We start from the raw sequence: 27,477 nt of genomic DNA on the forward strand, positions 1-27,477 counted from the left end.
GCTTCACACTACTTACTGGCATGTGAGTGTCTCACAGAAATGCTACTGACACAATCATGTGACTGTTACAAGTGTGTTATTATGTACCACCAGTGTAGAGGGGAGGATTTGATGCACTTGCACCCTTCTTGATCTGCAGCAAAATAGTCACTACTTCATGAACTAGCACACCTGATTGAACTGACCAATGGCGTGTTACTTTAATCAGGTGTACTAGATCAGGAATAGATCAAAACAGTGACATTAGCCAGGGGTACTTGAGAAGAGGTTTGGGAAAGACTGCTAAATCTTACTCCTAGAAGAGGCCTTTGGCATGGGCTACAGTGGCTGTGTGAGCGTGCAGGCACTAAATGGCTTTCACAAAACTGAATGAACAACACTTCCCTGCCTAACTTAAAACTTGTTAGGGATAGGGTCTAGTTTCCGGAATTTCCGCCTGACTGACGTGCCCAAAGTGGATATTGTGGGCAGATTTGGAGAGAGTTCCTCAGTGAGATAAGAGGTATCCCGTTCTGGGAGTTTTTATGCTGTGTCACTGAGCAATTCAAGGCTGCCCCTCGTGAGGCGCTCGCACAAACAAGAACTTTGTGTAATGAGCATCATGCGCCTGTTGTTTTCATAAATTCAATTGCGCTAATTTAACAAACATCACTGGAGATTGGAAGGCTTCAGTGGTGGTTGTAGTGGGTTGGCACTGGGTGAACGTAGCTCTATACAGTGAGGGAAAAAAGTATTTGATCCCCTGCTGATTTTGTATGTTTGCCCACTGACATAGAAATGATCAGTCTATAATTTTAATGGTAGGTTTATTTGAACAGTGAGAGACAGAATAACAACCAAAAAATCCATAAAAATCCATGTCAAATGTTATAAAATGATTTGCATTTTAATGAGGTAATTAAGTATTTGACCCCTCTGCAAAACATGACTTAGTACTTGGTGACAAAACTCTTGTTGGCAATCACAGAGGTCAGACGTTTCTTGTAGTTGGCCACCAGGTTTGCACACATCTCAGGAGGGATTTTGTCCCACTCCTCTTTGCAGATCTTCTCCAAGTCATTAAAGTTTTGAGGCTGACGTTTGGCAACTTGATCCTTCAGCTCCCTCCACAGATTTTCTATGGGATTAAGGTCTGGAGACTGGCTAGGCCACTCCAGGACCTTAATGTGCTTCTTCTTGAGCCACTCCTTTGTTGCCTTGGCTGTGTGTTTTGGGTCATTGTCATGCTGGAATTCCCATCCACGACCCATTTTCAATGCCCTGACTGAGGGAAGGAGGTTCTCACCTAGGATTTGACGGTACATGGCCCCGTCCATCGTCCCTTTGATGCGGTGAAGTTGTCCTGTCCCCTTAGCAGAAAAACACCCCCAAAGCATAATGTTTCCACCTCCATGTTTGACGGTGGGGATGGTGTTCTTGGGTTCATGGGCAGCATTCCTCCTCCTCCAAACACGGCGAGTTGAGTTGATGCCAAAGAGCTCCATTTTGGTCTCATCTGACCACAACACTTTCACCCAGTTGTCCTCTGAAACATTCAGATGTTCATTGGCAAACTTCAGACGGGCATGAATATGTGCTTTCTTGAGCAGGGGGACCTTGCGGGCGTTGCAGGATTTCAGTCCTTCACGGCGTAGTGTGTTACCAATTGTTTTCTTGGTGACTATGGTCCCAGCTGTAGTTCTGGGCTGATTCCTCACTGTTCTCATGATCATTGCAACTCCACGAGGTGAGATCTTGCATGGAGCCCCAGGCCCGAGGGAGATTGACAGTTCTTTTGTGTTTCTTCCATTTGCGAATAATCGCACCAACTGTTGTCACCTTCTCACCAAGCTGCTTGGCGATGGTCTTGTAGCCCATTCCAGCCTTGTGTAGGTCTACAATCTTGTCCCTGACATCCTTGGAGAGCTCTTTGGTCTTGGCCATGGTGGAGAGTTTGGAATCTGATTGATTGATTGCTTCTGTGGATAGGTGTCTTTTATACAGGTAACAAACTGAGATTAGGAGCACTCCCTTTAAGAGTGTGCTCCTAATCTCAGCTCCTTACCTGTATAAAAGACACCTGGGAGCCAGAAATCTTTCTGATTGAGAGGGGGTCAAATACTTATTTCCCTCATTAAAATGCAAATCAATTTATAACATTTTTGACATGCATTTTTCTGGATTTGTTTGTTGCTATTCTGTCTCTCACTGTTCAAATAAACCTACCATTAAAATCATAGACTGATCATTTCTTTGACAGTGGGCAAACGTACAAAATCGTTTGGGGATCAAATACTTTTTTCCCTCACTGTACTTCCATGAAGCTGTTGAAAAAGCGGACGTCTGTCTAGCTTCATAGCACTATCATGCTCTTTTTGAGAGCTGTATTCTGCTCTTTCATCCCACTCTTCCAAGTGAGGGGGCAAGGGAGGCGACTCAGTGTGAGCGACTCAGTGTGACAACCTCAGTGTGAGGTTGTTATTGTTTTCTGTGTGTTGGACTGCGTGGAGCCATGGACTGCAGATTACATGCTTTTAGCTGCATCTGTGTTCAGCTCATTGTAAGGATGGGCGACCACCTGTACCCTCCATGTCCATTAGCTTCCCGTCAACATTATATTTTTGGAATTGACCCTGTGACCCCCAAGCAGATCACAGTAGGAGCCATTCCCCAAGCCCCTGCGCCTTTGGTTCAAAAAGCAAGCCACCAACATGTCTGGGTTTAATAATAATAATTTTAAAAAACGAAGCCAGAATCTTAGCAATACATTCAATTCTAGTTTTCAAACTGTCTCTGGTGGCAAACATACTTTCCACTCACTCAAGCTATTTAACGTCAGAGTCTAATTCAAGGACCCCAGCAGTATGTTCTACCTGGAATGCAAACCCAGTGACCTCCTCCTGGGTTCACCTTTCCTTCCCTCTGACGAACAGGTCGTATTATTTACCTCTGTGTAAATACAGGATACAGGACGGTTATTTTCTGTCCCAATGGGTTCAAAGTCATGATGTCGGCTGTGGACAAAAATTTAGGCAGTTGCCTGTTTGTCCACTTTTAAACTATAGGAATCACACACACCTCTACATACAGTAATAACACTAAATTGACACGGCCCACAGGAACGCACAAGTGCGCACGCACACACATGCACACACAGACACTCAGAAATACATACAAGTACTAGAAACCAGTTCCATTAACAGTGAGATTGTTATTAAAATGAAGAACTATCAAATACTTTGAATTTGCCTATAGTTCAATAGTGACAGGGGCGAAAATCTGATATCAACTTTGGGGGGTACAATTACATGAAATTTTCTCAAGAGCAATTCCTGAGGGGGACACCAAAAGTAGTGCTGTAACACATAGCCTACATTGTAATATGGTAAATGTATATTGAGGAACCAAAGAAATAAGGTGTTTGCCGTACTCCTAACTACCGGTACCCAAAACTACACAACTACTCACAACAGCAATACCATTGCCTTTAACAAATCTTAGTTCAGTCACCAGTTTAAGTTGAGAGTGGGGGTATCCATGGCATTTTCCAATTATGTTCCTATTTTACAAGTTAAAAAATGGAGAACCTTTCATAACGTTGCCAAACAAAGACTCAACAAACTTACCTGAGACTCCCTGTCTCTGCCAGTCTGTCCCTGCATATCTGTCCCCAACTCTGCTGTCTGTGTGCCATCTGTTGCCTGCTCTGCCTAATGACATCATTGTGAAACACTTCCATTAGAATTTATTTTCTTTCTTATGAACATTTTATCAACCAGTCTTTGAGATATTAGGCTACTAGGGTTCTTACTTTGCGTTTTGGTGTACTGAAAAATACTCTGATGTCCGTCTTTTATTTTTCTGCCATTTTTCTACCTGGCTGGCTGGCTACACACACACACAGTGTGTAGGCTATTTACAGTAGGAGATGGGCTTCTATCATCTTATCTTTTATCATTCTATTTGGGCTTCGATCTAAAAGGTAGCTAGCAAATGTGAAACGGATTAAAATGACAAGAGTTGACAGCTGTATGAGTTCACCATTTACACAACATATGCTGCAACCTTTTGTAATTGTAATAGTTTGTTTCATATTGGCTGGCTTCCAACAATAGCTGAATTTGCAAAGCTAGCGAGCACCAATTCAGTTTCAGTGGTGTTTGCTATAATCTTTGCTACCCGGGTTAAATAAAATAAATAAATAAAAGTTCCCTTGCGACAATTTAGCTTTTGCAACGAGACCATTAAATATATTTAAGACAATGGTAGAAGAGAGTGTAGTTCTGTTCAGTTTGGACTTCAGTTTATCGCTAACCTTATCACAGGGACTTTGAAGCACTAACTTACATCATCTGCATGCTGATCTCGGAATAAATTGACGATAGCAAAGATTCCATCTTTGACGAGGCCACATAAATGGAATAGGTACTAGCTAGCTTAATAGTTCATATTTGCGCGCTAGCTCTGCATATTCAGCTAGTGTGTGTGCGCGATTGACTGGATTAACCTCACGTCAGTTACGTTCATTGAGTGCCTTTCAGACAGTAGATACGACCTCTGTTACCTAGCAAGCTAAGGAACTGGCAGTGGATCAAACCATTGTGAGGAAAAGGGTGGGGGGGTCGCAATCTTTTGAAACTTAAAAACGCGCTATTAAGTGTCTATAATCAGCACAATTGCTTTCATTGCGTATTATTAATATTATTTAAATTACATAGTTATGTTTCAGTGATATATTGGGGGGGACAAATCATATTTTTCCCAGGATGGGGGGGTCGTGTCCCCCCCGTCCCCCCCGCGATTTCCGCCCCTGAATAGTGACTGGCTTTGATATAATGGTGGATCTTCTCCCTCGCAAAGATCCATACTGCAAATGGTACTTAAGTAAGTGGCCTTGCATGAACCTTGGCTTGTGTGAGCCAGAACAGCTAATAGAGGCAGGAGCCTATCTCCTGTTTCTGTAGCGTGAGGCAGCTTGATGTAGAGGTACACCCCTGGAAAGGACGCTAATCTATTGCAGGGCCTTACCCTCAATCTATCTCCTTAATGCTTAGTGCCAAGCAGGTCCCATTTTTAGTCTTTAGTATAACTCGGCCGGGGATCAAACTCCCAACCGTCCTTAATTACCTTCCAGGGCAGCAGGTTGCCTAGCGGTTAAGAGTGTTAGGCCAGTAACTGAAAGGCCGCTGGTTCAAGTCCTGACTAAGTGAGAAATCTCTGCGATGTGCCCTTGAGCAAGTCACTTAACCCTAATTGCTCCTGCAAGTCGCTCTGGATAAGAGTGTCTGATAAAATGTCAATCTCAGGGCTGACACTAACCACAATGCCACAGAGTTGGTATACAGAATGGACTCATTGTGTATCTGTCTCAATACTCAGACTGTGAAAACATTGTATGAGTATACTAGTGTTATGGACATCCTTTATGTTTCCTTTAACAACTTTTTCCAGCTCTTATCATTTGATCCGTGTTCATTTCTCAGTATTTTCTGTGTTTGTCATGTAGATAGCAACAGACTACATGAGTAAAACGTTACATCGCATGGAAGTACATGGAGAAACCAGAACAAAAAATTGAGAGAACATGTGACAAGTAGCAGGACTTTGGATGTTTCCTGATTTGGTGTTTGGTGGTAAAGTTTACGATCAACAATTTGAGACTAACGACTATTTTCCTTCGGTCATGGTGAATGATTTGGTTTCTTTGATGGCAATCATTAGCAACCATGAACAGAGATGATCACAGTTACAGACTATGTCTTGTGATGCTGCAACTGGCTTGCATCTCAATATGTACAACCTCTTCTTGGCCACAAAATAGCAATCTGTAATAGTGTTACTAATGTGGCACTGAATTGGTAAGGCATCTGACTTCTTGTAAATGCTTGTCGGCTACATTAATATTTGGAATGGTGACTCAAATAACCCTGTTTTAACCTGATTAACTGTGCTAGGCTGGACCATTTACTGGAAGATTGCATGTCACAGGTGAGTGAAGTTGCAGGTCAGACAGCTTGTCAGTCATTCTTGATTGTACAGTATAGAGTATAAAAGCTTGGTCCCATTCAAAGTAGTGTACACACATCCAACCAGTTACACAGGCTCAGATTACAAAACAAGACCGTGGAAAATATGCTTGACGTTTAGGCGGTAAGAATTAGAAAGCTACTTCTGGAGAAGACAAAAATGGCTTCTTAGGCCTTGCTAAGCAAACAACCTTCTGAGAGAGACAGGGAACCAGTTAAGAAAGGTCAAAAGGCAGAACGCCATGAAAATCACTTGCTGTGTTGACACGTGAGCCATTTTCTAAGAACGCTCATGTTCTCCAACTCAACACGAATTTGTCATCCTAATGATTTATATGCCTAATGAAAACTAAATCAATGAATATTAAATGATCACTGACGTATGGGAACTATGTCACTGTCACAGCCTGCGCTTGAACTGCCCATACAACACTGAGATCTACCGTGGCAAACCCCTGATTTCTACAATGTGCAGAGTGAGATAGTAGGTCCATGACGTTTACTAGCTCCATCCAGTGGCTACTCATAACCGTTACCCAGAGGGCCCTATTCTAATGAAGCTGCTGCTGCCAATCTTGCATTTTGATAATGGTCATTTAGTATCAAATAAATAAAACAGTGTTTTGATGTTGAAATAACACTGATGATTTAAAAAAAATGTTTTTTAAACACATTCTCTTTCTGCACAGAATGTGGTTTAAGTGCACACAGTAAACTTCAAAATACCAATTGTGATCAAATAGGGCTTTCACCCTGGTCCTGAAGAACGGTGGTAGGATGACAAACCATTACCATCTCATCCATTTAAATTAGGAATTATAACTTGTCCTGGAATCTATTTGATTTTACCTTCTGGCTTGGACTGAATGGACTTGAAATAGAATACTCTTCAATTTTGTATGAGCACTTTCATAAAGTTTGTATACAAAATATATTTACAGTACATATGGTATAGTATTGCCATTACCCAATTGCTATTCATTATTACCCAATAATAGCTGTAACTCAAACCCTAATGTTGTTGTGGTTTGTAGTCTACTATTTAGTGTGCTTGTAGCGTTTATATGTTCTAAGGAATAAGCCTAACGGCACATCTCTGTCAGAACATGTGGCACCCTCAGTCAAAGCACGAGGGCGCCACTTCTCTACGGATGCCACCTAATAGGTTTAAAGTACCAGCAAATACCCAATGTTACTACATTATTTCCTATCAAATGTCAGGTAAATACCTGTGGTGGATAAAGTACCCAATTGTCATACTTAATTAAGATAACTTAATTGAAATGACTCACGTAAAAGTGAAAGTTACCCAGTACAATATTACTTGAGTAAAAGTCTAAAAGTATTTGGTTTTAAATATACTTAAGTATCAAAAGCAAATGTAATTGTTAAAATATACTTAATTATCAAAAGTAAAAGTATTAATCATTTCAAAATCATTATATTAAGCAAACCAGACTGCACCATTTTTGTGTTTTTTAAATGTACTTACTGATAGCCAGGGGCACACTTCAACACTCAGACATTTACAAACAAAGCATGTGTGTTTAGTGAGTCCGCCAGAGGCAGAAGGATGACCAGGGATGTTCTCTTGATAAGTGCGTGAATTGGACCATTTTCCTGTTCTGCTAAACATTCAAAATGTAACAAGTACTTTTGGGTTTCGGGGAAAATGTATCGAGTAAAAAGTTAAAGTAGTCAAAAATATAAATAGTAAAGTACAGATAAAAACTACTAAAGTAGAACTTTACACCACTGCAAAACAGTACTGCACATTTTTTTGTGCTACAGAGAAAATATGCCTACTCTACACATACAGAAGGTAGAATCATTGAGATATGATGCACTAATTACTCAAGCGCTAATAATTCATTGATATTAACAGGAAATGTGTCATTTCAGATTTGCATATCTCAAGTTGGGATTGAATAGTACACTAAACAGTGTGACATGACAGAGTTACACAGGAGTGTAAAACCTTCCCAGTATGAACAAAACAGAGACAGAGAGAGCAAACCACCCACAGGGCATACACTGGTTGAATCAACGTTGTTTCCACGTCATTTCAATGAAATTTGGTTGAACCAACGTGGAATAGACATTGAATTGATGTCTGTGCCCAGTGGGCATTGTAAAGGGCAAACCTTCATGTAGTAGACATCAAGAAAACCCAGTTCTGTCAAGGGGAGCTCAGGTAGGTCACATCACAGACATGCATTAGCTGAAAAGAGAGAAAGGGGGAGTGTTCTATGATATGGAATGCACTGGATATATGGAAGTGTTGTCGATTCACTCTATTGTTGTGCTTTAATAGAATGGAAATTCAATAGTAGCTATTTTCAGGGGCGCAACTTTGCTTTTAGAAGTGGGGGGGACATACTTTCTTTAATCCAGTCGGACAAACACTCCAAACAGCCTACCCGACCGCTCGCAGGTGTCCGCATCTTCCTAAAGCACACCGTTGCCTCGTTTTGTATCACATTCCAATGATAAAACTGGGGGGGACAAAAATGAAATTTCAGAATGTGGGGGAAACATGTCCCCCCCCTCCTGTCCCCAGTGAAAGTTGCGCCCCTGGATATTTTGAATGATAAAACATTTAATTGCCTTGAAATGAAACGTAGGTATTCTGGAATAACTACCTTCTCTGTTATAAGGATCCTGATGCGTTTGGGCTCCAGATCCACCAAGACTCAAGTAAGCTTTATGCAGAAACAGCACTATGAAGTTATTTTCAGTTTATGTGAATGGAAATTACATCACTTGTAATTCTCAGAAATGCACCACTAATATATTTAGATGTTTTCCCAGGAAGATTGCATCAAATGGGCTTCCAACAACTATTTCAATGATTCAATATTTTTTTTTTAACCTTTACCTCACTAGGCAAGTCAGTTAAGAACAAATTCGTATTTACAATGATGGCTCCCGAATGGCGCAGTGATCAAACCCGGGTCTGTAGTGACGCCTCTAGCACTGCGATGCAGTGCCTTAGGCTGCTGAGCCACACGGGAGGCCATTCATATGTTTCCTTCAGAAATATATCCTCCTCTCACAACTGAATATTTCTGTTTTCTATCAAGGACATTTATTTACACCAAGCACATGAAGTGTCAGTGACTCAATGCGTCAGTTTTCAATTTTCTGTTCACTTACTTATGGTTACATAGTTAATGTGCTGCTACACTGCTAATGTTGAGAACCTTAACATTGGACTGACTGAGGGAAAAGTTGGCTTAATATTAATATTACATATTAACATTTACAATCACCTGTCAACATGCCAATTTAACACACACGTACGTGTTGTAACATGTGTATGTATTTAACAAAAATGGCCTAATGTTTTTTGTTGTTGTGTGATTGTAGTACATCATACAAATATGCTAACAGATCTCACAGGCTCATCATAGCATCGAGTCATTGACCAATAGGCACACATACTAAACATCTCTGAGTTGTCATTATTACAGAAGCCAGGCCTAAAGTCCGTGTGTCGCTAGCTCCCTGCCATTGCTAGGAAAATGTTCCCTTTTCTTCTTAGGAGAAGAAAGGCCAAAATGTGAATTGTTGTTTTCACATCAGTTTGCGGACAATGTGTGTTTTAGGGAGAACTTCAAAACCAAAAAAGACACAGTTCAGAATATAGTACACTATGGCCATACTGTACTCTAATGTAAACTATGTAATTGCATGAGGAAATCATTTGTGAGTTGCTGTCTTGCCCCTTCATCAATGATATAACTGTCATGGAGGCGGAGTTTCATCCTACATGTTCCTCTAACTCCCCTACAGTTATGGTGATGACAGAAAAGAGATCTGTTGTTGACATGGCTTTTCTGTTACAGTTAGCGAGACAGCACAATCTAAAATCAGTTACACCGCCGGCATCCCTGTGGCTTCAAGCATCAAATCAAGAATCGTTTGTTCTGTTCCTACAGTACAGACTACAACACACAAAAGCATGAAACTTCGTTTTTTGTAATGATCCTCTTTTCCTTTGTTGGCTGAGTGGCCTTTTGAAAGCTTTGCTAAAAGATAAATTGGATGTAGCCTCACTTTTTATGGGACCATATTTCCATATAATAACCCTGAAAGGAATAACTTTTCTTTTCATCTACTTTATGGGTGGTTTGTGGCGTAGCTTATTGCTGACCATTCCCCTTTCACATGGATGGCAAATGAGCTGAGGTTTAGTTAACACGGCAATGTCAATGACCAAACAAACACTTTGCATTTAGTGAGTAAGAAAGCCTTGCATCTCTCTCAAATGTTGTTCTATTCCATGATTTAATATATTTAATTAATTCATACCTCTAAATATTGCAATACATTTGATAGCAAAAGGTTATGTTAGGAGAATGACAACTTTTGCATACATTCTGTGACAAATGAGAACAGCGTTACCCAGATAAAGTAAACAAAAATCCTTCAGGTAAATAAACAATTTTCATGACAAGTTTGATTCAAAACCTTTCTGTATAATGCAAGACTGGCAGCATTGCTTGCATGGGAACGAGCTTGGCAATGGCAAAACATACTTAGCACACAGGAAATACAGCAGATACAACTAACAATATTCCTACCAGAGGAGTCAAGGACAAGACCATTGGAGAAAGGGCAAAGGTCATGGTTGTAAAAACTAGGGATCTGATACTGTAGCTACTAGCTGGAGGTGACAAAATGCCCAGGACATGACTAAAGGGGAGGACTGAGTCTTGGGAAATTGTAGTTTTACGTTCAATTTTACAAACATTCTATACCAAATGAAATACAATGACTAGAATGAAAGCAGCTCCAAGTCCCTCGTTGTTTGCAGATCCCATGAAACCGGATAGGTGTAAACAATATGGCAGAAGCTCCCCAAAGCCCATTGAAAAGGCTAGATGGTGCCATCACCATTATTGCTTACATATATACGGCTCCTTCAGATCTGTAAACACAGAAGGGATGGGGGCTAGGGGTTCAGGTCAAACGTATGTCCCATACATACAACTTTTATGAGGGCCTGATTACACAGCTGAGTTAGAGTTCTCTGCACTAGACAACACAGCCTTAAAAACGGTCACAGATTTTAGTCCATCAGATTCCTTCTTCAGATACTTCAAATCACTAGGTTCCATCCTGATACTACATGTCTGTACAAGTCACATTTAGCTGTGGTATAACATTATACTGTGATCACGTAATATTCACAACACAGTTTGTAAATAAAACAAACAACAACCATAAAAACATGGAACTGTGGGCTTTGTCTATAAACATGTAGTTTGGTACAGAGACCATTCAATTTGACGTGCTAAGTCACATCTGGATGCCAGTTACCTTGTCATCGGTGGGAATGGGAACCTACTGTAGTTAAATATGTCCCCTAGAGAACTGTCAGTGGGGGGGGGGGGGATCTCGGCAATCAATTCCTGTCCACTCCATCACCTCAAAGGACGTGAACACGCTTTTTAAAGCTTTATTCCATTACAGCCTAACGCTAAGATAAAATTAAGTGTTTTCTTACTAAAAATGGTGTCTGCAAGATATAGCAGGTCTCTTGCACTGTTTCGAGATCATTGATGGATAAAAAAGCCTACTCATCTGAAATGCATATATACTTAAATGAAGATACAACATCAAGACAATGAAATGTAGGTCTTCTAAATGAATGTCAATATCCAGGTTAGTTCAATATATTAATACCAGCAGTAACATATCAGTCCCTTCCTCACCTTGAAAAACTCTCTATTCACAGTCATACCTGCAAAAATAACCGAGAACAACAATAGTATATAGGTCATGGGAGGCTTGGGGCTAGAGCTGGCTAGTTCCCAGACACTGATCAGGGTCGACTTTGGCATCTTTGTCTGAATGCATCCATTCAACCTGCATATAATACATTAAGAATACATTTACAGTGTTCGCCCTGTTATGATCATTCATAATAGCGCATGGCACCTTATGACAGACTAGGAACCTGCAAGTAAGCATTTGGATGGACAGTGTATACCATGTGTATCCTGTAATAACATTAAGTTATAGATCCATGAATGCCTACATAAAGCATTTCACACAGGTGTTTCACAGAATGTATTTTGTTTTGAACTATTTCTTTATCTGCAAGTTCATATGTATAAAACTTTGACATAAAGAAACCAACTACTGTTTCCATATCTATCCACACAGTAGGTATAACATTAAAAAGCAGTCTGATCACTGTTGTGAAATAACAGGTGTTAAAACTACTTTCATGTATGGATTCTCAATGCGAGGTTTCAATATTTGACATTTTGAGAACCATGTTACAAACAGTCCATTTTGCATGGTGTAGTCTAGTCCAGTGAAAGCCTGGTGGGGCTTGAAGGACACACCCTGAATGCTACGCAATGTGTTCTTCGAGGACCTGCTCCAAGGCCCTGCTTCCATTCTTCAAAATGCCCTCTGTGGCTGCAGCGTCCATTACTGGGTGCTTGGCGCTGCATTTGTGGGGGTGTTCGCCCCCCGTTTCGAGGAAGGCCACCCTCTTTCCACCGGTGACCCTTCTGTCTGCGAGCTCCGCCTCCCTGGGATCTGCACAGAGGAGCATGGCTCGCCCGCCGCACCCACCAACGCCCCCGGCCTTTCCACCATGGCAACGGCAGGGAGTGAGGTACAGGTAGAGGAGCACCAGGACGATGCTGACCACACAGGACGCCAGCGTGGTAAAGGCCGTGTTAAAATGCTCCCCGCCGCTGCTACGTTCCTCCCCGCTCTTGCCCGGTCCGCTGGAGTTACCTACGGAGACGGTGACCTCCAAAGTCTCGTTGGAGCTCCGGCGTCGCCCGCGGACTGCCACGCATGAGTAAGTCCCTGAATCCTCCCGGAGAGCCCCTCGGATCTCCAGGGTACCGTTGGTGAGGACCGTGAGGCGGCTGCTCTGATCGTCTGTTACGCCCAGTGCCGGGGATCCATCGCCCGGGGTCACCCAGAACACCATCAACCCTTCCCGGAGGGGGAGAGAAATGCCAGGGCACGGCACCATGAGCCAATCTCCAGGCTCTGCCTGGTAAGACACTTCTACAGGTCCATTAAACCCACCCTGAGGGCTAGCAGAACAATTCAGCCACTCCTCCTGACCCAGGCTGCATGGATACTCCTCCCTGAAGTCTAGTAGGGGACGGTACTGCCTCCTCTCCCAGTACTCCAGCATGGCGCGCAGGGCACAGTCGCACACCAACGGGTTCCCCTGCAAATAGATGCCACCCTGCTGCCAGGTGGCCAGAGAGAGTAGGCTTTGCACGGGCACCTGCCTCACCATGTTCATCGACAAATCCAGGAAACGCAGACGTGGCAGAGCCCCATCTCGCTGGTAGAGCTCCAGGGGGAAGGCAGCCAGTCTGTTCCCGCCCAGATACAGCCTTTCCAGGCTGCTCAGCCCCTGGAAGGCTCCCGCCATGGTCTGACTGATGCGGTTTCCAAACAGAAGCAGCACTTCCAGTTCCCCGAGCCCATGAAAGGCAGATGCGTTGAGCCGAGACAGCCCATTGGACGAGAGGTCCAGGTGGCGAAGGTGAGGGGTGGGGGCGAAGGCGTCCGGTGCCAGATGGGTAATGGCGTTTTGACTGAGGACCAGCGCGGTCAGCCTGTCCAGACACCGGTCTGGCCAATCCAAAAGCAGAGCAGAGAGGACATTGTGGCTGAGGTCCAATCGGGTGACATAGCCAGGGAGGTCAGGGGGAACGGTTGACAGATTGCGACCACTGCAGGAGACGATGTCGCTGGCACACAGGCAGGGTGGTGGGCAGGCGGCCGTGAATGTCATACGGGACAGACACACGGACAGGAGGAATGCCAAGGTAACCCTAAAGCCATGTAAGTGCCCGTCAATGGACACACACAGCGGTTGTGGCACAATGGGACACATTCTACTGTTTGATGGCTGAGTCTCAGCTTGTTGGTGAAAAAGTTGCAAACATCTTATGAGCCACTCTTAAGCATCCCATTCAAAAAGAGCTGAGAGAGAGCGAGAGAGAGAGAGAGAGACACACAGAGAGGGAGAGATGGGTATTGGCATCGATAATGTCATATGACAGTGATTAACTTGTTTTCTCTGCAAAATAACCTTAATGCTAGAGTCCTTAATTAAAACAATAAAAAGTGGCCATCCCACCTCTGTTTTGGTAAAAAAACTGAGGGATGGACATGGAGAAATGTAACCACTCTCAAATTCATAGACAGAGATGTGGATGAAAGGACTGAGGATCCATTATATCAGAATTCGAGTTTTAACCATGTTTTGAGGCTTTACAGTGTTTGTTTACAGTGTTTATAAACATTGGAGTAAAATATGTTTACATTTTGGGTTCTGATGGGGTTAGACAGTTGAACTAAACTCATGAGGCATTAGCTATTACATTTGATAACCATCTGGATTATGCTCGTTTAAGAAGACAATTTACAGTGGAATAGCTCGAACCATCATGTAGTTTAGAACTACTAGTGAAACTGTTATTTTACCAGCTGAAAATTAGGCTATAAGGGAATAGATTGAGTCTCATAGAAAATACTCCCAGGGGGCTGCCAAATTAAAAGAAAAGGTCCAAGCAATAGAAAGTTTAACATAACCACTTACATTTCCAAACGATGAAGATCCTCACAATAATGCGACATCGTTTTTTCGTATTGTGACCATAACCAATGAACGTATTTCGCTCACCTCTGGAACTGTTTTCATCTCACACAAGATGCGTAGGCTATATTCCGTTATAAGAAAAAAATGGAACCAATACTTCATGCAATAAAATACACTTTCTAGTGTATTGTCATCTCCACACAGACTCCAAAAGCGTCCAAATTAAAGCAGAGCTTTCAGGACTCAGGAAGCGTGTTGTTCAGTTCACCTTTTGTGGGAGCGGTGGCGCACAAAATAAATATGGCACATCGATAGTAGGCTTAGGCTATTAAACCAATTAGGCGACTTGTTTCCTCGCGTCCCCGACAAATGAAACCGTTGCTTGGATGCCACGGTGTGTCTGGGTAGGTTACGCTATTGCGCAGCATCAGTTGGTCTACAACCCTCAATTGATTTTATATATATATATATATATATATATACAACGTGTGTAAACACAGAATTTGCAAATAAACATGTTTCATTTACAAATAAAACAATTGATACTGTAGGCTGATAGATTAAGCTATTATTGATAATCAGGCTGCAACAATTGCATAGTAATATTGGCATTGGCGTTATTGACTGAAATGTATAAAAATAGAAACGCCACATGTAAAGTGTTGGTTACATTTTTCATGAGCTGAGATAAAAGATCACCAAAAATGTTCCATAATGTACAAAAAGCTTATTTATTTCAAATTTTGTGCACCAATTTCTTTACATCCTTGAAAGTGAGCCTTTCTCATTTGCCAAAATAATCCATCCACCTGACAGGTGTGGCATATCAAGAAGTTGATTAAACAGCATGATCATTAAACAGGTGCACCTTGTGCTGGGGCCAGTAAAAGGCCACTAAAATGTTTTGTCACACAACACAATGCCACAGATGTCTCAAGTTGAGGGAGCATGCAATTGGCATGCTGACTGTAGGAATGTCCAACAGAGCTGTTGCCAGAGAATTGGATGTTCATTTCTCTACCATAAGACGCCGCCGTCATTTTAGAGAATTTGGCAGTACATCCAACCGGCCTCACAACCGCAGACCTCGTGTAACCACGCCACTTACACATCCGGCTTCTTCACCAGTAGGATTGTGGGGGGGGGGGGGGGGGGGACTAAATATGCACTAAATATGATTTGAATAATGCAAGATCTTAAATCCCAGCAGTCTTTAAAATGACATTCAGGATCAAAAGGTTTCAAAAGCTGTTTTTAATTCATAAAAAAAACATTAATTGGAATATAATATTGGAATGGAATATAAATAATAACATTAAATAACATTGGAATATAACATTTAATAACTAACTTAACTAATTAACTCAGTGTAACTATGTAGCAACTCTCTTATGTTCTGATTTTGCACAATTCTAATTAGTACATGTAGGTCACAAATAAAGCTATCCCTAGTAAAATTGGAGCACAACTCATGAGCCCACCTCCTGCACTGCTCGCACCTAATCCAGTCCCCACCTGTGACTGAAAACAAGGGGAGAGATGCCAATTGAATATCTCTCTCTTAAAAACGTAGATAGCTATCTAGCTATATGACATAAAATGCTGTGTAAAATAGCTAAAAGGCTAAAAAGTAGCATTAACTATAAGGTTGCATTATCAGTCACCAGAGGAAACATTTAGAACTGACATTAAGTTGTTCTCTTTTTTTATGTATTTTACCTCAGACGATCTGGTAGTAAGGTTGCTAGCTAGAACCCCTAGCAGCTTATGCTAATTAGCGAGCTGACTAGCATTTAATGCTAGTGAAGTTGCTAGCTAGCAAGTTAACATAAACTAGCACTAACTGGGCTAGTCATTGTCTAAATGACAGGTAGAAACACATTCATAACCACAAAGGGGTAACTAGCCCCCAGGGGTCAGTTACCCCCCAGAGTTGCCCCAACACAATCATCTTACATACTCAAAAATGATCAACATGCTTCTCTCTAAACAAGTTGGTTATTTATCTTAAGGCTTTCCTACTTGTATATTTAACAAAAATATATAGATCTAACTTCATTGGAATATATCTACAACTTTTTTGAAATGTCCAAAAATTACCACAAAATCGTTTTGTTGAAATATCTCCAAAAGTTGTAATGACACAGAGGACATTTTTTTGTTCAGCAAGAACAGTGACAGCCAGGGAAAATAATTTGGTGACCTCTTGTGGTCTTTATGTGAATTGGACTTGAGAGATATGGGATAGGTCACCTAATTGTGTCAACACAGGATCCTTTCAATGAACAACATGCAATAACATGTTTGGCCAAAGAAACATCCCCGTGGGCAAAAACTGGTTGAGTTGATTCAACGTTGATGACGTTGAATCAATTTGGAAAACTGATTGGATTTTCAAAAAGTCACCAATCAGTTTGAATCAACTCAACCAGTTTTTGCCCAGTGGCATGTTTCTTTGGCCAAACATGTTATTGCATGTTGTTCATTGAAAACATTGTAAATGTATCGCCTCAAAACATGGTATTAATACAACACCTTTGATGTAATGTATGGTCAGTCCTCTGTCTATGTATCTGAATGGTTAAATTTCTCCAAGCTCAAACATGTTTAACCTTTGTTTAACTAGGCAAGTCAGTTAAGAACAAATTCTTATTTTCAATGACGGCCTAGGAATAGTGGGTTACCTACCTTGTTCAGGGGCAGAAGGACAGATTTTTACCTTGTCAGCTCGGGGACTCGATCTAGCAACCTTTTGGTTACTTGCCCAATGCTCTAACCACTAGGCTACCTGCCACCCCACTTATAGGGCCAATCCGCTGTTGAAACAATAACAAAACGACAACTTTGCCTCTGTTTTGGTAAAAAGCTGAGGGTTGAGCCTGGAGAAATGTAACCATTCAAATTCATAGACAGAGGACTGACCATATGTTACATCAAAGGTGTTGTTTTAACCATTAATACCATGTTTTAACTATGTTTTGAGGCTATACAGTGTTGAGGCGATACATTTACAATGTTTACAATCATTGTAGTAAAACCAGCTTATATTTTGGGTTCAGATGGGGTGTGACAGTTGAACTAAGTTCATGAGCATTAAGTTATATTCTTCATGTATGGGTATATATAATTAATTTATGAGTCATAAAATGGATACAACAACTGCAGTTTGCCCCTCGTTCTACCCCTGAGCAAGGCAGTTAACCCAGTGTTCCCGGGCGACGATGACGTGGATGTCGATTAAGGCAGCCCCCCGCATCTCTCTGATTCAGGGGTTGGGTTAAACGCGGAAGACACATTTCAGTTGAATGCATTCCGTTGTACAACTGACTAGGCATCCCCCTTTCCCTTTAAGTCATACGAAGACAGTGGCCTATTTAAATCGGAATAGAGAGTAGCATGCTTATGGAAATCAGCATATGTCTTCTACCACAGTCTTTAGTGGAGAAGAATTTCAACAGACATCCACTGTAACAAACTGGTGCATTGAACTGTATTTAGCACCTGGAAAATGGAACAATAGATTGATTGTATAAGAAGATAATGACAGGCCTATAGTATATATTAATACAAAATAATCATCACTTGTCTACTTTGGATAAAACATAATATATTTCATAATTGAATATGAGGTACTCTTATTGTCACAACAAAGGACATACTGTATGCCATGTCTATTGAACAGCAGTGATTAGGCCTATCTGGCAACGTTTCAAGTCTTTTAGGACAATCTAAAGACCATGGAGCTTTAAATTCAGCCCATACCCCTGACTCATGTACCTCATCTCCTGTGACTGTGTGCTTCGAAAAGGTCCTGCTGACATGACCAATGACTGGTGGTGTTATATTGATGTTATATGCCTCCCAAAGGGTAGTGTTATCCACATATCCTATTAGGAATAACATTATATTAACAAATTCAGTGCATGGTATAAATCTAACTTTGAAGGGTTTGATCAGCATAACCAATATGAAACACTTCTCACCCACCTAACAGCTTTTAGCATTGAATATAAAATATCTGATTAGCTTGAATGATACAACCCATCCTACACATATTCCCTCCCTAAATAGGACATGCTGTGAATCGTTGCAGGCAGTGGTGTAGTGGTGCCTGGAGAAGTAGATATACTCTAACTGTGAAATAAAAAATAATAAAAATGGACCACCCGGCAACGGAAATGCGCCCTGTGTGAAAACTTCTATGAGAAACAGTGACATACACTCTGAATGACCTAAATTGTTGTTTTTTTATATAAAAAAAATGTGGATGTTCTAAGTCAGACTTGTCAAACTCATTCCCTGGAGGGCTGAGTGTCCGTGGGTTTTCGCTCCACCCTTGTACTTGATTGATTAATTAAGGTCACTAATTACAATAGTAAGGAACTCCCCTCACCTGGTGGTCAAAGTCTTAAATGAAAGGAAAAACTAAAACCTGCAGACACTTGGCCCTCCTTGGAATGAGTTTGAACCTCCTCTTCTAAGTCCACAATAACAATGCTTAAACCACATCAGGAGACCCCTTTTGAGGTCTGGGAAAAATCTAAGAAATTGTTTTTTGATTGTAGTTACCCTTTTATTCAAGTGTGCAAGCATATAACACTGTTGTTTGGTTAGCGGTGTTTCGATAGCACATGAGATGGAGTTTTCAAAACAAATGGCCACTGGATTGATGCAAATAATCATGATATCATTCAGCCAGGTAGGTTACTTTGTAGCTGGTTAACATTTCATTGAGAAGGTTTTGGGAAAGCCTTTCCATATACCAGAAGGCGGTTAGTCCCATCAATTGGAAGCAATTACTTTATAAAAGACTTCCTCATATGCATACTCCTGTTCAAATCAAAATCAAATCAATTTATATAGCCCTTCTTACATCAGCTGATATATCAAAGTGCTGTACAGAAACCCAGCCTAAAACCCCAAACAGCAAGCAATGCAGGTGTAGAAGCACGGTGGCTAGGAAAAACTCCCTAGAAAGGCCAAAACCTAGGAACAAACCTAGAGACGAACCAGGCTATGAGGGGTGGCCTGTCCTCTTCTGGCTGTGTCGGGTGGAGATTATAACAGAACATGGCCAAGATGTTCAAATGTTCATATATTATCAGCATGGTCAAATAATAATAATCACAGTAGTTGTCGAGGGTGCAACAAGTCAGCACCTCAAGAGTAAATGTCAGTTGGCTTTTCATTGCCGATCATTGAGAGTATCTCTACCACTCCTGCTGTCTCTAGAGAGTTGAAAACAGCAGGTCTGGGACAGGTAGCACGTCCGGTGAACAGGTCAGGGTTCCATAGCCGCAGGTAGAACAGTTGAAACTGAAGCAGCAGCACGGCCAGGTGGACTGGGGACAGCAAGGAGTCATCATGCCAGGTAGTCCTGAGGCATGGTCCTAGGGCTCAGGTCCTCTGAGAGAGAGAAAGAGAGAATTAGAGAGAGCATACTTAAATTCACACAGGACACCGGATAAGACAGGATAAATACTCCAGATATAACAGACTGACCCTAGCCCCCCGACACATAAACTACTGCAGCATAAATACTGGAGGCTGAGACAGGAGGGGTCAGGAGACACTGTGGCCCCATCCGATGATACCCCCGGACAGGGCCAAACAGGCAGGATATAACCCCACTCACTTTGCCAAAGCACAGCCCCCACACCACTAGAGGGATATCTTCAACCACCAACTTACCATCCTGAGACAAGGCCGAGTATAGCCCACAAAGATCTCGGCCACGGCACAACCCACGGGGGGGCGTCAACCCAGACAGGAAGACCACGTCAGTGATTCAACCCACTCAAGTGACGCACCCCTCCTAGGGACGGCATGGAAGAGCACCAGTAAGCCAGTGACTCAGCCCCTGTAATAGGGTTAGAGGCAGAGAATCCCAGTGGAGAGAGGGGAACCGGCCAGGCAGAGACAGCAAGGGCGGCTCGTTGCTCCAGAGCCTTTCCGTTCACCTTCACATTCCTGGGCCAGACTACACTCAATCATATGACCTACTGAAGAGATGAGTCTTCAGTAAAGACTTAAAGGTTGAGACCGAGTCTACGTCTCTCACATGGGTAGGCAGACCATTCCATAAAAATGGAGCTCTATAGGAGAAAGCCCTGCCTCCAGCTGTTTGCTTAGAAATTCTAGGGACAATTAGGAGGCCTGCATCTTGTGACCATAGCGTACGTGTAGGTATCCTCAACTTCAGCGATGTCATTTACAAAATAGCCTCCAATACCCTGCTCAACAAATTGGATGCAGTCTATCACAGTGCCATCCGTTTTGTCACCAAAGCCCCATATACTACCCACCACTGTACGCTCTCATTGGTTGGCCCTCGCTTCATACTAGTAGCCAAACCCACTGGCTCCAGGTCATCTACAAGACCCACCTGCACCCACCTGTAGCACACACTCCAGCAGGTATATCTCACTTGTCACCCCCAAAACCAATTCCTCCTTCGGCCGCCTCTCCTTCCAGTTCTCTGCTGCCAATGACTGGAACGAACTACAAAAATCTCTGAAACTGGAAACACATATCTCCCTCACTAGCTTTAAGCACCAGCTGTCAGAGCAGCTCACAGATTACTGCACCTGTACATAGCCCATCTATAATTTATCCCAAACAACTACCTCTCCCCTACTGTATTTATTTATTTTGCTACTTTGCACCCCATTATTTATATTTCTACTTTGCACTTTCTTCCACTGCAAATCTACCATTCCAGTGTTTTACTTGCTATATTGTATGTACCTCGCCACCATGGCCTTTTTGCCTTTACCTCCCTTATCTCACCTCATTTGCTCACGTTGTATATAGACTTATTTTTCTACTGTATTATTGACTGTATGTTTGTTTTACTCCATGTGTAACTCTGTGTTGTTGTATGTGTCAAACTGCTTTGCTTTATCTTGGCCAGGTCGCAATTGTAAATGAGAACTTGTTCTCAATTTGCCTACCTGGTTAAATAAAGGTGAAATAAAATAAATAAATAAAAATGTAGGACCAAATCGTAAAGATAGGTAGGAGCAAGCCCATGTAATGCTTTGTAGGTTAGCAGTAAAACCTTGAAATCAGCCCTTGCCTTAACAGGAAGCCAGTGTAGGGAGGCTAGCACTGGAGTAATATGATACAATTGTTTGGTTCTAGTCAGGATTCTAGCAGCCGTATTTAGCACTAACTGAAGTTTATTTAGTGCTTTATCCGGGTAGCCAAAAAGTAGAGCATTGCAGTAGTCTAACCTAGAAGTAACAAAAGCATGGATTCATTTTTCAGCATCATTTTTGGACAGAAAGTTTCTGATTTTTGCAATGTTACGTAGATGGAAAAAGCTGTCCTTGACACAGTCTTGATATGTTCGTCAAAAGAGAGATCAGGGACAAGAGTAACGTCGATGTCCTTCACAGTTTTATTTGAGACGACTGTACAACCATCAAGATTAATTGTCAGATTCAACAGAAGATCTCTTTGTTTCTTGGGACCTAGAACAAGCATTTCTGTTTTGTCCGAGTTTAAAAGTAGAACGTTTGCAGCCATCCACTTCCTTATGTCTGAAACACAGGCTTCTAGCGAGGGCAATTTTGTGGCTTCACCATGTTTCATTGAAATGTACAGCTGTGAGTCATCCCCATAGCAGTGAAAGTTAACATTATGTTTTCGAATGACATCCCCAAGAGGTAAAATATATAGTGAAAACAATAGTGGTCCTAAAACGGAACCTTGAGGAACACCGAAATTTACAGTTGATTTGTCAGAGGACAAACCATTCACAGAGACAAACTGATATCTTTCCGACAGATAAGATCTAAACCAGGCCAGAACTTGTCCGTGTAGACCAATTTTGGTTTCCAATCTCTCCAAAAGAATGTGGTGATCGATGGTATCAAAAGCAGCACTAAGGTCTAGGAGCACGAGGACAGATGCAGAGCCTTGGTCTGACGCCATTAAAAGGTAATTTACCACCTTCACAAGTGCAGTCTCAGTGCTATGATGGGGTCTAAAACCAGACTGAAGCATTTCTTATACATTGTTTGTCTTCAGGAAGGCAGTGAGTTGCTGCGCAACAGCTTTTTCAAACATTTTTTGAGAGGAATGGAAGATTCGATATAGGCTGATAGTTTTTTTATATTTTCTGGGTCAAGGTTTGGCTTTTTCAAGAGAGGCTTTATTACTGCCACTTTTAGTGAGTTTGGTACACATCCAGTGGATAGAGAGACGTTTATTATGTTCAACATAGGAGGGCCAAGCACAGGAAGCTTGGAATAGGGTCCAGCATGCAGCTTGAAGGTTTAGAGGCCATGATTAGTTTCATCATTTTGTCAAGAGATATAGTACTAAAACACTTGAGTGTCTCCCTTGATCCTAGGTCCTGGCAGAGTTGTGCAGACTCAGGACAACTGAGCTTTGGAGGAATACGCAGATTTAAAGAGGAGTCCGTAATTTGCTTTCTAATGATCATGATCTTTTCCTCAAAGAAGTTCATGAATTTATTACTGCTGAAGTGAAAGCCATCCTCTCTTGGGGAATGCTGCTTTTTAGATAGCTTTGCGACAGTATCAAAAATAAATGTTGTATTGTTCTTATTTTCCTCAATTAAGTTGGAAAAATAGGATGATCGAGCAGCAGTGAGGGCTCTTCGATACTGCACGGTACTGTCTTTCCAAGTTTCCTGTTCTATTGGTTTTCTTTAAACTTTCTTTCATTGTCTTGCAACCAAAGGCATTATCCTAGTCATATTAGCATCTTTAGATCTCCCCTCTTTTAAAATGTCTAATGGATATTTAGATCTCTGTCCATAAAATTGCTCGCATGTGCAGTGGGCATTTCAGAACAACATTTTCCCGCAAATTGCATTTTGGAACATTTGCGAGTAGGCCTACCACCATGTAGCCTCTGCGGAGTCCCCAGCAACCGGATGTTCAGTTTTGAGGGAAATAGAGCCTGGGACTTTTGGATGTTAACAAGGTGACGCTCCAGCTTAACTCCTCCTCCGCATGAACTGGATTGGTTGAACAGTGCAGAAGAGAACCTCTGCCGACAGATTTTTTCCTTCTCGTCAAGACCAGTATCTAGGGGATCTAGTTTCAGGCATTTCTTTTACGCCTGTTACATTAGGTTAACTCCGTGTTCACATTGGTGCGCTTAAAATGTGAAGAAATAATAATTTATCAACATTTTAAGATAAAATGGTCTGTTCCATCAGCCTTATTAATTTATACGGCATATACTGTACCTACACTAGTCCTACTTTGATATGCATCGTGGGGATTCAAAAGTGAGTATACGTAATGCCCACTGAAAAATAAGTGGGTATACCTGCGTATACCCTCCACTACACCACTGACTGTAGGTTTATTTACTGTAACAGCCAAGACAAAATCTCCCTGTGTGAAGTTATATCATATAGCTTTGTTTAATCCATCACATAGCCTTTAAATGTACAATTAACTTTGTAGCTTTCATTGCTTTCCATAATGATTGTCTTAACTTTTCAGAGGTTTTGGACAATGTTACAAAGAGTTAAGGGTGAACTCCTTGCCCGCTGTAAACTTGAATGCAGCCAACATCCAAATCGCTGCTAGCTTGCCAGGCAATCAGATCAGATATTAATTTAGATCAATAGCAAAACAGGTCCTACTATATAAGTAAACTGGGAAACAACATTTTTGATAGCAGGCCTCCGTTTTGGATAAAGACAAGTTTAGTCACGACACACATTGCATGTGCACCGGCGCACCTGACACCGTTGTAGCGTCACAAGTGATGCTTTAGGAAGCAGTGACAATAGTACCTGATGAAACTACAGAGCAGCTTGAGCCCATTTAATTCCTGCACCCAAAGTGAAGTCAATTCCATTAGCCATACGGGAATTGAACGGGAGGCCTACAGGGTAATCCAGACTTCCTCTATAATCACTATGCACTTGTAATTATGAGCTTCCCATCCCGGACACCGTGACAGACACACTCTGCCTTAGGGACGGTTGCCATGGCAATCATCATCAAAGGGGATGGTCTCGAGAGCTCTGCAAAATGTCCAACCACCACGACACATCGAGGTTTGAATGACAGAAATGGGATGATTTACCCCAGACACCTGCTGCATTTACAGTCTGGTCACGCCGAGGGGCGTCTCACTGATCTGAACCCGTATAACTTATCTTTTGTCAGATATAACAGCTTTTTGGAAGCCTTGTTATTTCAGATGAAGTTTTATCTTTTGTTTTTTCAGAACTTCAAAACTTTGGTGATGCTGACTGTACAAATATGATAGAATTTCAGGGAAATCCTAAATTTTGACTGGACAGGACCTGATTCAAGAAATCTGTTTCTCAGTTGCCCAAAGAAAAATAATTATTGCTGCCAAGAGGCATTCAGCATTGGTTTCCGCCACACTCACTATCTTGACAACAATGAGTACTTGGGTTCATATACCTGTTATTACAAATGTAAACAAACTAAACAGAAGTCTTGGCACATGGACTCACCAACTCTGATGACTAGACTCTTATGGATGAATCCTCAGGCTGGGTGAGCTCTGTGGTTGCAGTAGTGGGCCTTTAAAAACAAGCAACAATGGCATATGAAATGTTCTTCCTTCAGCAAATCCACAGAGTACGTTCATGCACATGGAAAAGTCAATGAAGTGGAATTAGTTGTGAGGAGTTCCTCCAAAGGAACCATACTAGCTACAGTAAAACATGGGTTTTCCATCATGGCTCACATCAACACCATCATCCCAGACACCCTGGACCAACTCCAAATAGCATACTGCCCCAACAGATCTACAGATGACACAATCTTTATTGCACTTCACACTGCCCTTTCCCATCTGGACAAGAGGAACACCTATGTGAGAATGCTGTTCATTGACTACAGCTCATTGTTCAACACCATAGTGCCCTCCAAGCTCATCACTAAGCTAAGGACCCTGGGACTTAGGGTTGTTCTTAGTTCCCTCCTGTACTCTGTTCACCCACGACTTCATGGCCGCACACGACTCCAACACCATCATTAAGTTTGCAGATGACACAACGGTGGAAGGCCTGGTCACCAACTTTGATGAGACAGCCTATAGGGAGGAGGTCAGAGACCTGGCAGTGTGGTGCCAGGACAACAACCTCTCTCTCAACGTCAGCAAGACAAAGAAGATGATCGTGGACTACAGGACACGGAGGGCCCAGCACACCCTGTTCACATTGACGGGCTGTAGTGGAGCGGGTCGAGAGCTTCAAATTCCTTGGTGTCCACATCACTAAGGATCGATCATGGTCCACACACCAACAGATTCATGAAGAGGGCACGACAACGCCTCTTCCCTCTCAAGAGGCTGAAAAGATTTGGCATGGGTCCGCAGATCCTCAAAATGTTCTACAGCTGCACCCCCAAGCCATAAGACTGTTAAATAGTTAGTTAAATAGTTAGCCAAATAGCTATCTTTCTGCATTGACCCTTTTTGCAATAACTTTGACTCATTACATAAGCTGCTGCTAATGTTTATTATCTGTCACTTATTCCTAGTTATACTATATGTACATATCTACCTCAAATTACATTGACTTGGTACTGGTGCCCTGTGTATATAGCCCATGTTATTGTTACTCACTGTGTATTTATTATTAAGTGTTTTACTTTACTATTATTTCTCAAATTTTCTTTATCTCTGCATTGTTGCGAAGGGCCTGTAAGTATGAATTTCACTGTTATATTACAAAGGATGTGATGAATAAAAATATATTTGGTTTATGCTGCTAACCCTTCTGATGCTTATGGTCTCCCAAGTTGTCCCTCTTTAAACACTTGTAACCAAATACTCCGTCCATACATCAAAGTGGCCAAATATTCCTTCCCTAAATCAAACTGCCCACCATCTTTCACACCTTATCTTTTTCCTCTTCCTCTTCCTGTGTAACACTTTTTATCGTCCATGCCAAAGAAACCAAACGTCAATCAAGCCTGATTGATTGCACCTGCTGTTCATTCCTGGTACAGACTGATTAAAGTTAGTAAGGAGCTAGGTTTCCATCCAATTGGCTACAGATTTTCATGTGATTATTCAAAAAATCTGAGCATTTCCCACCAAACTGAATTGTTATGGATAAAAATCAGTGCGTGATGATGTAGTACACACAAAATGTACTTTTTCTCTTAAGTTTTCATGTACCAAATAAAAATCTAATGTTCAATGTATTCATCACATTTTCAACTTTACCAATGGTTTTGTCACAAAAAGTGTTGAGTTAAATAGACAATGAGCCTACTCTGGTCTTGGCACGTGTGCTCTAGCCAACAGCTTGCAGATTCTGTGCGGGTAGGATCTGCGGGTATGTTAGTCTGCAATACATGATGAGATAACTATGGATAAGAGCGAGAATATTTGTATTTGTCAAATGGCAGTCAAGCATTGATTGGAAACGCGGTTACTGTTATGAATTGCAACACTGTCAACTTTTTTCATATAATGCTGCATACTGCACCTTTGGGCTCCCGAGTGGCACAGCAGTCTAAGGCACTGCATCTCAGTGCAAGAGGCGTCACTACAGACCCTGGTTCGTTTCCAGGCTGTATCACAACCGGCTGTGATTGGGAGTCCCATAGGGCAGCACACAATTGGCCCAGCGTCGTTAGGGTTTGGCCGGGCTGTCATTGTAAATAAGAATTTGTTCTTAACTGACTTACCTAGTTAAATAAAATACAAAAATAAACTTTACATGGGTAAATTATCATAGTGTTTTGAAAACACAGACAGAGAAATACTGGCAGATTATGATAAACAGCTGACTGCACGTGTACAAACCCCTAAGGTAGATGCTGGGCTAAGTGCCTGTGTGAGTGCACGTCTGTGCGTGTGTATTTATATGTGTTAGTGTTCGTAATACAT

At 41.8% G+C, this 27,477-nt stretch overlaps 1 protein-coding gene across 1 annotated transcript; it reads right to left on the reverse strand.

Moving 5' to 3' along the window:
- Positions 1 to 12,372: 12,372 nt before the first annotated feature.
- Positions 12,373 to 13,794, reverse strand: LOC106576407 (amphoterin-induced protein 2). Its single transcript, XM_082963337.1, has one exon. The coding sequence runs from the start codon at positions 13,792 to 13,794 to the stop codon at positions 12,373 to 12,375; it is 1,422 nt and encodes a 473-aa protein (XP_082819463.1).
- Between the last annotated feature and the right edge of the window lie 13,683 nt (positions 13,795 to 27,477).

Source organism: Salmo salar, chromosome 17, assembly GCF_965601325.2.
Source record: "Salmo salar chromosome 17, fSalSal1, whole genome shotgun sequence".
NCBI lineage: Eukaryota > Metazoa > Chordata > Actinopteri > Salmoniformes > Salmonidae > Salmo > Salmo salar.

Bases quoted from the DNA above. Each gene is read 5' to 3' on its own strand.
- LOC106576407 (XM_082963337.1), bottom strand. From the start codon at position 13,794: ATGACATTCACGGCCGCCTGCCCACCACCCTGCCTGTGTGCCAGCGAC.